The sequence below is a fragment of the Octodon degus genome, unplaced genomic scaffold, assembly GCF_000260255.1.
Source record: "Octodon degus isolate 3935 unplaced genomic scaffold, OctDeg1.0 scaffold00363, whole genome shotgun sequence".
Lineage (NCBI taxonomy): Eukaryota > Metazoa > Chordata > Mammalia > Rodentia > Octodontidae > Octodon > Octodon degus.
Window position 1 is genome coordinate 78,164 of NW_004524939.1, and position 13,904 is coordinate 92,067.

At 38.4% G+C, this 13,904-nt stretch overlaps 1 protein-coding gene across 1 annotated transcript in view; it reads left to right on the top strand.

The window, feature by feature from the left end:
* Positions 1–8,035, top strand: part of LOC101586237 (tyrosine-protein kinase FRK) — a gene marked incomplete at its 5' end in the record, with an annotated part of 35,037 nt that extends 27,002 nt beyond the window's left edge. Inside the window, 3 exons of the mRNA XM_004648217.2 lie at positions 5,653–5,834; positions 6,998–7,163; positions 7,544–8,035. Of these exons, the coding sequence (XP_004648274.1) occupies positions 5,653–5,834; positions 6,998–7,163; positions 7,544–7,752 (557 nt within the window). The remainder of the gene's footprint in view (positions 1–5,652; positions 5,835–6,997; positions 7,164–7,543) is intronic.
* Positions 8,036–13,904: the final 5,869 nt, after the last annotated feature.

A 13,904-nucleotide genomic window follows, 5' to 3' on the forward strand; every position in this document is an offset into this window, starting at 1 on the left:
TATCCAGCTGCGTCTGGCTTAGGTCTGGCTGCTGTGCTCAGCTCTTTCCTGCTGCTGCCCTTTTGGTGAATATGTTGTGCCCCTGTGGCAAGATATTCTGCTCCTAGACTAGCTGGGTGGAACTATCCTCTACACTCTCTGCAGGGATTGCAGCTGCAGGGTTACACCTCAGGCATGTACACCAGGCCTGAGCTGTGCCTGGAGGGCCAAGGTGAAGTAGCAGAAAGAGGAAGCTCTCCCACACACTCACTGGACCTGTGCTAAGACTGTGTCCGGGTTTTCCCAGAACACTGCAAAATTTCTATTTGGCAGGCGGGGTGGGGAAATGCTGCGGAGTGGTGGGGGGTGTCCCGCGGGAGTGGGAGAGGTTCCGGCCCACTCTGCACCTGGGCTGGGACTGGTCCCACCGGCGCAGGGTAGCAGGAAGCTCTCCATATACTCACAGGACCTGGGCTAGGACTGGGTCTGGGTTTTTGCGGAACTCGGCAGAAATTCCTACTCGGTGGGTGGGGTGGGGAAGATACTATGGAGTGGTGGGGTGTGACCTGAGGGGGTGGGAGAGGGTCCTTCCCACGCTGTGCCTGGGCTGGGACTGGTCCCGCTGGTGCAGGGTAGTCGAAGCTCTCCACATACTCACCGGACCTGGGTAGGAATGGGTTTGGGGGTTCCTGGAACTCAGCAGAAATTTCTACTTGGTTCCGGGGGTGGGGAAGGTTCTGAGGAGTGTTGGGGGGTGCCCCGAGGGGGTGGGAGAGGGTCCGGCCCATTCTGCGCCTGGGCTGGGCCTGGTCCCACCGGCGCAGTGTTGCAGGAAGCTCTCCGCACACTCCTGGAATTTGTTTCATAGAGGACTTGAAGTACTCTGCTCCATGCTCTTCTTGCCTGCATGGTTTGTAAAGAGAATTCAGCTTCAAGTTCTCAAACTCTGTCTTCACTTTCACTTAAATGTTATTGCAAGCTTGTAATTGAAATTTCAATTTCCTCTATATCTCTTTGACTCTGATTCATGCGATCTATTTCTTTCCTGTATTGCTCATTCAAGGAATCCGTCATTTTTCTAATCTCCTCTATTTTTTTTTTATCAACGTCTTCTTAAGTAGCAGTTATCAATTCTTTAATGCATTGTTTTTTCTGATTGGTTTTCCTCCCTGTGTTTCTGTAGTTGATTCTTCAGATGCTATGAGTTCTGAGAATCCTTTTTTTTTATTTCAGAAAAGAATTCTGCTCTGAGTTCCTGTATAACTCTCTGCTGTTGCTTATTTACTATCGACATTATTAACCCATACATTTGAGCTGAGCTGGTAGAATAGAATTCCACTGTGAGTTCATCTATGTCTTTCTACTGTTGCTTATTTAGTATCGATGCTATTAAGTCATATATTTGATCTGAGCTAGTGTTCTCTGCACTTATTATGGGTAGGCATTGCATTTCCTTTATATGTTTCTACGTTTGATTCTTTACTGCAGATATTAATTCTGGGATTTCTTTTTTAATTTCCAATCTGAGTTCCTCTGTACCTTTCTGCAGCTGTTTCTTTATTTCATAAGATGTTGGTCCATTGCTTTCACCTTTGTGAGTCCCAATTTGTTCTGTGTTAGTGTCCTCTGCACTTGTTATGGGTAGGCTTGAGTTCTGAGATTGCATTTTGCTCCTTCTCTTTGTTATTTTGTGTAGCACTGTCTTCTGACCTTTATTGTAGATCTTTGTTGCAGTTATAACCTTCGCACCTATTGGAGTTTAGGTGCAGATCTACCAAGTTTGGTTTTGTCCAGCTGTGCCTAGCTTGGGCCAGGCTGCTGCGCTCAGCTCCTTTCTGCTGCTACCCTTGAGGGTGAACCTGTTGTGCCCCTCTGGAAAGATGTTCTGCTCCTGAACTAGCTGGGCGGTTCTGTCCCCTACACTCTCTGCAGGGATTGCAGCTACAGTTTCACCCCAGAACTGTAGGCCAGGCCCAAGCTGTGTCTGGAGGGGACAAGGTGGAGTAGTGGGGAGAGGCATCTCTTCCACACACTCACTGGGCCTGGACTAGGTCTGGATCTGGGGGTTCCTGGAACGTAACAGAAATTCCTACTCTGTGGGAGGGGTGTGTGGGTTACTACGGAGTGATCATGGGTGCCCCAAGAGGGTGAAACAGGGTATCACCCACATTACACCTGGGCTGGGACCAGTAGGTCATGCCAGCACAGGGTATCTGGAAGCTCTCCCACACACTCACAGGGCCTGGTCTAGGACTGGATCTGGAGGTTCCCGGAACGAGGCAGAAATTTCTACTGGGCAGGCGGGGTATGAGAGGAGGTGTGTAGTGGTGGTGGGCGTCCCAAGGGGATGGAAGAGGGTGTCACCCATGCTGCACCTGGGCTGGGACCAGTAGGTCCCGCCAGCGCAGGTTAGCCGGAAGTTGTCCCACACACTCACCTGGCCTAGGCTAGTACTGGGTCCAGGGATTCTCGGAGCACGGCAGAAATTTCTACTTGGTGGGCTGGGTGGGGGATGTGCTGCAGAGTGGTGTGGGGGGGCATCCCAAGGGGGTAGAAGAGGGTCTCACCCACAATGTGCATGGGCCGGGACCAGTAGGTCCCTCCAGCGCAGGGTAGCCGGAAGCCCTCCCACTAATTAATACATTGTATATTGTTGCCTTCATAGTGGTTATTCATAGTTCAAGATGCAGACATCCTGTCCAAACACTATTGTTTCAAATCTTTCTTCTCATTGAATTAAGATTAAGTAGCTGTATATCCTATTTGGTATATACAGATACAAAATGGTCCTTCATTTGTATCTCCTTTTTTTGTTTAGTTTTGTCAGAGTTGGATATTCCATTGCCAGTCAAATACTGTAGGTACATGGATTCAGCAAAATAATCTAGTATAGTCCAGTAGTCCATAATAGTAGTGGGTTATCCGTAGGACTGGTAATGTCAGAAGTTGTAGTAGTATATATTTATGATGCACAAAATGATGTTTTGATGCAGTAGTGAGTACATTGCCATCTCACATAATTATTATTTTACAGTGAGAATATTTAAATCTCTATTATCAATTTGCAAATATAGAATACTTTATTAACCACAACCACCATGCTGTATGACAGAGGTCTTCAGCTCATAAAGTATTTTTTGTTCTTTCTTTTAGGTCAAAGCCTGAATTCTATTTTTTATAGAATTTTCTCTCTCTTTTTGTGTTTTTCTCCCTCTTTTATCTCTGTGGATCCCCTTCTTTTAGCCTTGCTAAATCCCATTGTGTGGCATGAACAAAAGGTGAATCTCAGAGATGATATAAGAATTGGGTTTTACTCTGTCAGCCATTCCAAAAATATATTTTAAATCAAATATGTGACTATAGTATGTAGTGTCAATATGATGGATATATCTGTTTTCAAATCTGTCATAATATTGTTAATGTGACATTTTATTTACTGTTTCACTCTCAGTAATTTCTTCATTCTTTTAGAAAATTGTACTAAAGTGACCAAGTGTCGGTGCACACCTGTAATCCCAGTATTCAGGAAAGTGAGGCAGAAGGATTCCTTTAAGTTAAGGGCCTGGCTGAACTCCATAGTGATACCCTGCCTCAAAACTAAATAAATAAATTTTAAAAATAAAGAAATTAAGAGGGAATAGATAAAGCTAAAAAGAACTGCTGCATAGGTATATGTTGGGAGGAAAGTTACTGTTTATGGATGACAACCCAAATAAACAAATGTGAAGGCAAGGGACAACCAAGGTCATTAGGGAAGATGAAGAATACAGTTATTGACTGGAAGAAAAGTGAAAAGCCTTCTGATTAACAACATTTACTTTTTCTAAAAAAAAAATAAGTATTACTTAGCTTGTCTTAATCATCAAGTCAAAGGGACACCCTAATTTGTATAGCTGAACTAGTGAAAAGTTCTTGTCTCTTCATCGGATTTTTTTCTTTAAAACAATCTAATAAAAATTAAATATATATAAGTAGTTATGAAATATGCATATTGCAATTGTGGTGCCGAGCTTGACATACTTTTTAAGGACCCTTTTCTTAGTTTATTATTCTCAGCATAGAATGCAGTGCAGACATACGTTTAATTTTAAGGATTTTACTGCTTCTTGCATAGAACTAAGAAAAGAGGATATGGTACAATCACTTTGAATCATTTGCAAAAGTGGTGAATTTTATTTTTTGTGAACTTTCTGAAATGTAACATATGTTACAGTGGGCAACAGAAACACGAAAATATTCAGGATTTGGAGACAGGCTTGTTTACATTGATGGCTACTGATTAAGATCATTCCAAGAATAACACCTGATCTGTAGTAGTCTAAGGCTTACATGATATAAGCAAGAAGGAATTACAGAGACAGACTAGCTTATCAATTGGGGACTGGTTTGTGCAATGCGAATCATAGTGACCAGCTACACATTATAGTTTAACTATTTCTAAGAGATAGGAACAACTGGAATTGAAACAGCAGCTATTACTTAGGCAACAAGTATACTGGCTGTAGTGTGGGGGGCATTTTTGTGCTATATCTCCCCCTCTTTTAGTTCCCCTGGCAAATATTTGCTGGGCTTTTTACACATGATCTTCTGAGTCAAGGCCCAAGTAGAATTTAGGCCTGTCTGTTTTGTGACATTACTCTGGCAAGGTAGTTGGAATGATCCTAATGAGTACCCTCAGTGTAAATAAGTCTTCCTCCAAATCCTGAATGTTTCTTGTTTCTGTTGGCCATTGTAACATATGTATCTCATTTCAGAAATTTTGCAAAAAATAAAATTTACCACTTTTGCACATGATACAAAGTGATTGCACCACATCATCTTTTCTTAGTTCTATTCAATGAGCAGTGAATAATAATAAACTAAGAAAAGAGTCCTTAAAAAGTATATCAAGCTTGGTGGCTCAGCTACAATATGCATATTTCATAACTACTTATATAACTTTAATTTTTATTAGATCGTTTTAAAGAAAAAAATCTGATGAAGAGACAAGAACTTTTCACTAGTTTAGCTATACAAATTAGGGTGTATCTGTGACTTGATTAAGACAAACTGTGTAATTTTTTTTTCTGTATTTAGGGTCTACAGCATCTCACTACACAGATCAGACTCACAGTGATTCTCCTGTGTTCAGCCTCCCAAGTGCTGGGATTACAGGTGCTTGTCACCACACCCAGCCTCTGTAGCCATCTCGGCATGTTCCGCGGGCGGGCCAGCACGGCACGCTGGGGATCAGACTCCAGCTTCTGCATTCTGCCTAAGCAGGTGCTTTAGTTCACTGAGCTATCAGGCCAGCCCCAAACTATGTAATATTTAAAAGAGTTTTTGAAGCTCTCAAGGAACAAATTCCACCTAAGAAATGACTGTGAAATTTAATTTCTTTTTTTTTCCGGAACTGGGGATTGAACTCAGGCCCTTGTGCTTGCGCAGGAGGTGCTTATTCCACTGAGCCATCTCCCCAGCACCCTTGAAATTTAATTTTTATGGATGAAAGTAACTGGACTCTTTGTGATAACTGTACCACGTTTGGATTACATGATACCTTTGCTTCTTTCTTGTGATCAGCCTCTTAGCAGAGAATTCCATCTATAATGGATTAATCAAATTCTCAGAATTAATTTTGGTAGTTCAAATATTTTCCAAGGTATATATTTCCTATTTTCTCTTCTTCCTTAGTTGATGCGGGGTCAAAAATCCATCTGACTCAACAAGTAGACATGGCAGCACAGGTGGCTTCTGGAATGGCTTACCTGGAGTCACAGAACTACATTCATAGAGATCTGGCTGCCAGAAATGTCCTCGTTGGTGAACACAATATCTACAAAGTAGCAGACTTTGGACTTGCAAGAGTTTTTAAGGTAGTTTTAATGCAGTTTAAATTAGTTTTTAAAATTAGTTTTTACAGTAGGTTAAAAATCTAACAGATAAATAGACCAAAAGATTCACTGTTATTCTTTAAAATGTTTCTTCACGCGCTGTGGTTCATGTACCACTTGAAATTACCCAAGACCTTAAATACTACCTATTTCTATTTTGTTTTTAAATCAAAACTCTTAGAGAATACAGTGATCAACTAGGCTGAAATGTATGTAATTAACTTTGTGGTTGAACTTACGTTTTATTTTTCAGTTAGTACCTGTGGCCTCTATTTGTTTTGCCTTCATTTTAAAATATTTATGTAGAGTTATCCTACCTGCCCTCATATAAGGTCCCATACCTTGGCATAGTTACTTTTCTGACTTTGTTCACAACATGTCAGGCTAATCTACTTGTTGCAGAATTCTACATCACCATTGGCTTTACAGTTCCCCTGCCCAACTAATTTTTTTTATATCAGTGCAAAAGATATCAAAATAAAGACATGAGGTATCTATCTCTGAATTTAACTTTATTTTTTAAAACTTAAACTATAATGGATTTATTTATTGAATGCCTAGTTTTTGAACACTCTCTTCTACTTAGGATTTTTTTTTATATTTTATTGAGCAAGATGTAGCAATGAGACAGTTTCTGAATTTAACTTTAAATTACCATGTTATACCCTTTAGATCCTCATGAGTGCAGCATCTTTTTTTGTATAAATTAATTAGGACAATGATGTGATATATTAATTTAAATAACTGAGATTCTACTTTTTGGTATTAGAAAATGGTTACATGGTAATTATCAAAATTGGTAACTTCAGTACTAGGAGTTAAATAAAAAAATAAGTTATGCCTTCATTTTTAAAAAATGCTAAATATCAGACATAAAGCAAGAATCATGTATGAATTTCTTTATAATAATAAAATAATAAATGCTCCTTTAGGCTCTTAGTTCATATTTTATTAATGACCTCCCACAGATTTTTCAGTCTTATGTTATATTCAGAACTGCAACTGTAATCATCAATTATTATCAATTTATCTAAGCTAAGTTTTTATATTTCTTTCCTAAAGTTTAATGTGAAACAGGTTATAAATGAAAGAGGACAGCAAAAAAAAAAGTTTTAACTTGGCTTGAATCCTTAATGTATTAGCAGGTAGATAATGAAAACATCTATGAACAGAAAGAAGAAATAAAGCTGCCCGTGAAGTGGACTGCGCCTGAAGCTATTCAGACTAATAAATTTAGCATTAAGTCTGATGTGTGGTCATTTGGAATTCTTCTTTATGAAATTATTACTTACGGCAAAATGCCTTATAGTGGTGAGTAATTAGTTCTGAAATGGGCCTTTCTGATGCAGGTCAGTTGCTTGGTTGTTACTTTAACTGTGTTCCCCAGTCTTAGAGGGCAGATTTATGAGGTTAGCCCTACCTGGTACCTGTGGGAACTTGATAAGATAAAATTTGATGAAGATAATTTGCTTTAATGAGGTGGTTTACTGCTTCCTTCTCCTTTTCTCTTGAATTGCAGTCTTATAGACATTATTTGCTGCAGGATTTTATTTAGTCTCTCGAAGGAGATGATAGATCTCATAGCTTCACCAAGGAAATCAATTTCTTTTGTGACCTGGGGTATAAGTATCTATGATTTAAAGATTCTGATTTTCCTTTTGCATTCTGTATGTTCCATTGTATATTTTTAGGCAGGACAGGTGCTGAAGTAATCCAGATGTTGCGTCAAAACTATCGACTCCCGCAACCAACTAACTGTCCTCAGAAATTCTATAACATCATGCTGGAGTGCTGGAAGGAAGAACCTAAGGAACGGCCAACATTTCAGAGACTGCACTTGAACCTTGAGGACTATTTTGAGGCAGACTCATATTCAGAAACAAATAACTTAGTAAGATGAATACTGAAGAAGAAATAATGAAAAAATAAAACAACTGAATAATCAGTCCAGAAATACAATCAACCAACTGCAAAAATCAGTTTATCTTGACATAGTCAGATGATAGGGTAAATCTGGTCATGCATTATTAAAATAATACTCATGTGCATTTTATTGATGAAAAATACTACAGGATAGTTCAAGATGATACATCATTTTCTCATGGTACAGTAAAATTACACATACTAAATGAAGTTTTATTTTCTTTATTTTTTTTTCTTCTTTCTTTTTTTGTGTGTGTTTTTAGACAGGGTCTCATTATGCAGTTCAGGCTGGTCTTGAGCTCACTTTGTAACCTAGGCTGGCCTTGAACTTGCAGTGATCCTCCTGCTTCAGCCTCCTGAGTGCTGAGGATTACAGGCATACACCACCATGCCTGGCTGTTTTTCTTTTTAAGAGATACTTATATTTCTATTTATTGTTTTGAATGCTGATCAAAAGAATGAACAGATAATAGTCAGTCTTTACTCAGTGGTGAGTATAGCATTTTCCTGTTTACTGATTATTCTGGTTATTCAGTGTTACTTGAATTGCTGAATCCCATCAGGCTGTTATTATGAAGGAAACTGATTGCTTCACTGTGCAGCAGGACCTGTGCAGTGAGAAATTTTTTCTTTTTCAAAATGTCCTGTAACTACAATGATGGCAAAGCTATGTTAAATGACTTGATTGTACTTGAAGTAATTGCACATATTTTTCCTATGTATAAAATCATGAAGCAGCTGTTTAGAAAAAGAATTAAAATCCTTTTCATTTTGTAGAAGGAAATGATGGAGTTTTTCTATACCTCATTGTGTCTTCTGAGAGTCTTTTTTTTGTGAGAGTCTTTACAGTAGTTTTAATCTGTTAATGCTGGGAATCAGGTTGTAAAGCTGATAAATTATTATGTATGTAAATATGGAAGAAGTACCTAATAGCTCACAAAACCTAAGAAATAAGAACTAAAGTAGTTTAGCAAAATAAGAGCAGAATGGTAGGGTCATTATGGTCTTCTGTGTAATTAAAAATATTTTAGGCAGGTAGGCCAGTTTCAAATGAACTAGACAGGTTAACTCTGTTTCAGATCTAGAGGCTAGGAGTAATGACTGATTATCATATTTTTTGGACTAGTATGTCAAGAGGGTTTTCACTATCTTAAATATACATTATCCTTGGTAATAATGTTGTTGTCATCTTAAAAATAGGTATATCAAATTCTCTGTTTTGTTAGATGACTAGCAATAGTTCTCCAGGGTGGCTTTAGTCAAATATATATTCAAATATCTTTTGATACCTAGCAATATGAGCAAAACAAGCCACAAGAAAACATATTCTTGTGTGTATATTCTCTCCTCTGTATTAAAAGAGAATAGTGCATCTGAACAAGCTGTTTCATTTAGAGTGGGAAAGACAACACATACGTAAATTGTTTTCCTCTCTTTTTTTATTTTTCTGAGATGGATGTATTTATGTGACCCAAACTAGACTCAAATTTGTGATCCTGTTGCTCTGTCCTCCAACATAACTGGGATTACAGCTTATAAACTATATTAGCTGTGAGACAGAAGGTAGGGAGGCTTGAGGCGCACTACTATTCATACCTCAATGTTGTCAACCAAGACTCAAGTCCTCTCTTAAACATCCCCCATAGCATGAACATTGTCATGGTCACAGAGACAACCAGTGGCAACTGAGACTCCTTGTTCTTTTTTCATCATCTAGAAGGAGAAATGAGAAACTTCTATTGAAAGCTTTATGAAAATCATTCTCATTTTTCTGTTTAGGTAAACTTTGAGTTGCATGCCCAGCTTTGGACCAATAATATCATAATGTGAATGCTCTGTGTTGATTGGCTTAGAAGAAGGCCTGCCACAGAAACTGGGAATGTTACTGCATTTGTTGGATTTCTTATTGTTAGAAAAATACCTGAAACTCATAACTTAAAGGAAAAGAGATTTACTTTGTTTCTAATTTCATAAGAGTCAGTCTATTGGTTAGATGGCTTCAAGATAGAAAGAGCACAGTGGAACAGCTTGGAAGAACCAAACTGATAGATGATGGTAACCAACAAATACAGCAGGAAAATACCATGGAAGTGAAGGGGCCAGGGACCAGATGTTGACACTAAGGCCACACCTCCATGCCTTCCCAGATACTTGGAGAAATGTGCTTACAAATTCCCTTAATAGCTCCTAAACAAGTAAAGTGGGCAACTAAACTTAGCTATCATATTGTACTGCTTGTCAGTTTGACACCCAAATACATGTTAAAACAATCACCTCATACAGACAATAGCAAGGTCATACTTCTGGCTAACATGATGTAACTATCCTGTGTAAACATTAAAAAACTCTAATTCCTTCCCCAGTCTCAAAAGTTTTGATTCTGCTAAAAAATACAGCTTCAAAGTCTTGTCTGAGCCTCAAGAAAAACTCTTTATCTGTGAACGCTAGTAACAATTAAAGAGCAGGTTACTTAGGGAAAATTAGGGAGATAGAAAAGAACAGAATGAAACCCATGGCAAAATTAGGTGCTGTAGCTGCATGGCCGGCATCTGGGGAACATGGTTGTAAGATATGAGTTCCAGAGTGCTTGTGTAAACCCACCTGTGTGGCCTTGTTAGCTTCCGCTCACATAACCTCTTGGACTGCCAGTTGTCACCAGTTGTGGATTTCCTCTGTAGATATTTTATGTTCTTGGCATTTTCAACTTCCTAGGGTTCCCACTATAACTTCAGCCTCATGTCCACATCTTTAAGTATATTTCCCCTGGGTACATTACCTGTCATCACAGATCTTCCCTTGAAATTTGGATGAAAACCTCCATGATCCCACAGCACTCACTTTCTGCATGCCTAGCATCACATGGACAGTCCAAAAGTTTACTACCAGCACAAATATACTCAGGCTCCTTTGGAGTGTGATTGTTGCAGACTTTGTATGCCTGGATGGCTGAGTTTGTGACATGAAACCTATGAAACCAGCTCCGTAGGAGGCCCTTCTTTGTATGGGGACCCAGGGACTCTTCTCAAATAAAAGATTTATTCTTTTGCATTTTTGATTCCATGATGGGTGGGTTGTGCTAATTCCAATATGCCCTAAATGCATCTCTATTGTCATCTAGTGCAAAGTACTTGATTTCTCCCAAACATCATTAATGTCTTATGTAAACACACCTCTTTCAGCCCCAACTTTACATATGGTTCCCTTTGGGACAAAATTTAACTTTTTCAATTTTTTTTATCTGCTCTTTGTTCTTGGCTATCAATATAAATATGGATAAAAGCAGCCAGCATTATCCATACCACAGTCTGGAATTTCCTGTTACATCCATTACTTCATAGTCCTCAAATACCCTTCTGCAAAGTCACAGGTTATGGGGTATAGTGGTAGATCGACTGTGTCAACTTGAGAAGTTAAAAGCTTAAATAAAGCAGCGCAGCAATACCACACACACTGTGTGGAGGTCCCACGCTACAGTGACTCATTGCTTAAAGGATATGAAAGGGAATTGAGGAAGGATGGAGCACTCCATTTCCTCAAGAAGTTCCAGTCTTCACAGCTTGGATGTGTCTCCTGGCTTCTAGCACAGACTTTTTGGCTTCTGCCTTGGATCCTTCAGCCTTCCACTGTAGACTCATCAACCTTCAGTTGCAGAGCCGCTGGCCTTCTGATACAGACCTGCATGGAACACTGCATTGAGCTCGACTTTAGACTGACTTCTTCGGTCTCTAGTGTGCCAACACCCTCTGCATGCTTCCTTATCTGATTCTGTGGCTGACCATCATAAGCCAGCTTTTTAGTTTCTTATACATTTGTACATCTTGTGTTATATCTGTTCCTCTAGTAAAACTCTGATTGATACATGGGGAAAATGAAAATAAAGTGTTTTTCCCAGAATGTAACATGCATGGCTTATAGTCAAATTCCCAATAAAGTCCTCACCTAAAACTATTTGGTGCCTGGTCTTTAATGTCTGCATTTTTATTAGCATTCTGGTCATCTGTGCTCTAACTAGAATAATTAATCAGCCTCTGCTCATAGTATTCTAGGGTTTCTCCATCCTACATCTCTAAACGTTTCCAAATTACTCCTGCAAACCAATTCCAGAGGTTTCTGAACTACTTCGTATGATAGATCACAGTAACAACACTATTTCTGGTATTGATTTTCTCTATTGGTCAGATTTCCCATTATCAAAAAAAAAATTGACAACCATAGTTTCAGAGGACTCAGTCCATTTTTTGGCTGGTTAAAAGAAGGGTGTGGTGAATCAAAGCTTATTAATTCATGGTGGTTATGAAACAGAGCAGAGGAGCTCTGCTCTGAGAGGGAGTGGCCAGGGATCAGGTATAGAGCCCAAGGCCAGCCCTCTATGACCCACCCAGACACACACAGCAGTGTGCTTTACTAATCTTTTGCACAGCTTCCAAACCAATCAAGATGACAATTGAGATTAATAATTGCAGTTACTTTCCCTGGAGATAAGTAGAAAGATTGGTTTATTTGAATACAGTTAGAGAGTAGATCCTGATAGGTATACATTAAGAACATCACCAGGATGAATTAGCTTTTAGAATTGTTAAATACATGACTTTATCTTCATCTCCTCTTTTTCTCCCCCAACTTTCTTCATATATATCATCCATAAATATATGCATATACTCTAATTCAATACACTAATCCTTATGGAGACTTTAGACTAAATGGATTATGTAGAACTAAAAGCTATGAAAGTACTTACAGAAGTGAACATGTTGATGAGATAAAGGTAACATTAATATGTTTAATAAGTTGACTGGGTATAGGAGGTCTTCAGTTATTTATTCAAAGTCACTGTGTATAATGCAATCAGGGTATACATTATAAATAACTAATTAGTAAAAAGCTTTTTAAAAAGTCCTTTACCCAAATTCATTTCATTAAGTTAAATTATATATATATATATGCAAATTAAACTACTGTATATTTATCTTTTTGTTGTAACTGATAATAATACATGTTTAGGAAGTTCTGCATTTGAAACATATAAGGAAAAGAAACCTTTCCTGTTTTAATACTACCTGAAACTCATTTAACTTACTGTGTTTGATTCTTAGGGACATTTATGTTCAAGGTTCTGTCAAAGCAATCTATTGTTCTTGTTTTTACTCTGATGGATCATGGAGAAAAATAATGGATTCTGTTATGAGAAGCAGTAATAGATTTTTTTAACTGACATAAATTTCTCTCCCTGTATAGAATAAAAGGATCAGGAAAAGATAAGTTGAATTTTCTTGCAACGAACCAGATCTTGTTAAATTTGCCTCTCATACATTGTAGGAAACCATTATTTTATGTAATGTTTTATTTATGTAATTCAGTTATTTGAAGGTGGTGTTGAGGGATGTGAGTACATCATTTTGTGTGGCATTTCAAATTTCTTTTGACTCAAACCTGAAGAATTTTTGTATTAGGAAAAATTCAAAATTCCATTAAGCTTCCTTTTAAGAAGGTAAGGATAGAAATGGATTTAAATTATCTAAGGGCAAGAGAGGCAGAGATGGACTCCTAGTAGTTGTGAGAAGCTGAATGTTTTGTCCTAAAAATAAAGGCAAAGTCAAAGTAAGCAGCAGTGTGTAAGCTGTGCTGTGGGAATTGGTAGCCTCAGAGGGTACCAAGGAACAAACTGAGGAAATACCAACCTGTACCCACTTATAACCTCTACTTACAACATGCACTGGCATGGTGACCACATAGATCCAGTGAACCATGAAAGATCCAAACTCTTTCTACTTTTTGGTAGCCTAAAGGAAATCACTGCTTTAGAGTAATATTATGCTGTTCCCAATCTGGAATTTGCTGGAAGTAGCAGGGCTCAGCTGAAACTCCATGGTGTGTCAAACATACGGCACACTGGCAATCACATTGAAATGGTGGAATTGGGCATCTCATGTCCAGGCCCAACAATACTAGTGATAGGGTTTGTGGAGATACTTTAAGAATCTTTCCAAAACAATGTTATATACATTAGAATGGTGCTGACTTAAATAACTTATTAAAATTGCATCATCATGTTCTATTGTGAAAGGCTGCTCTTAAAAAATGTAAAGGAACTTTGTACATTTGGGTAGTGGAAATTGCCTGAAGACTCAT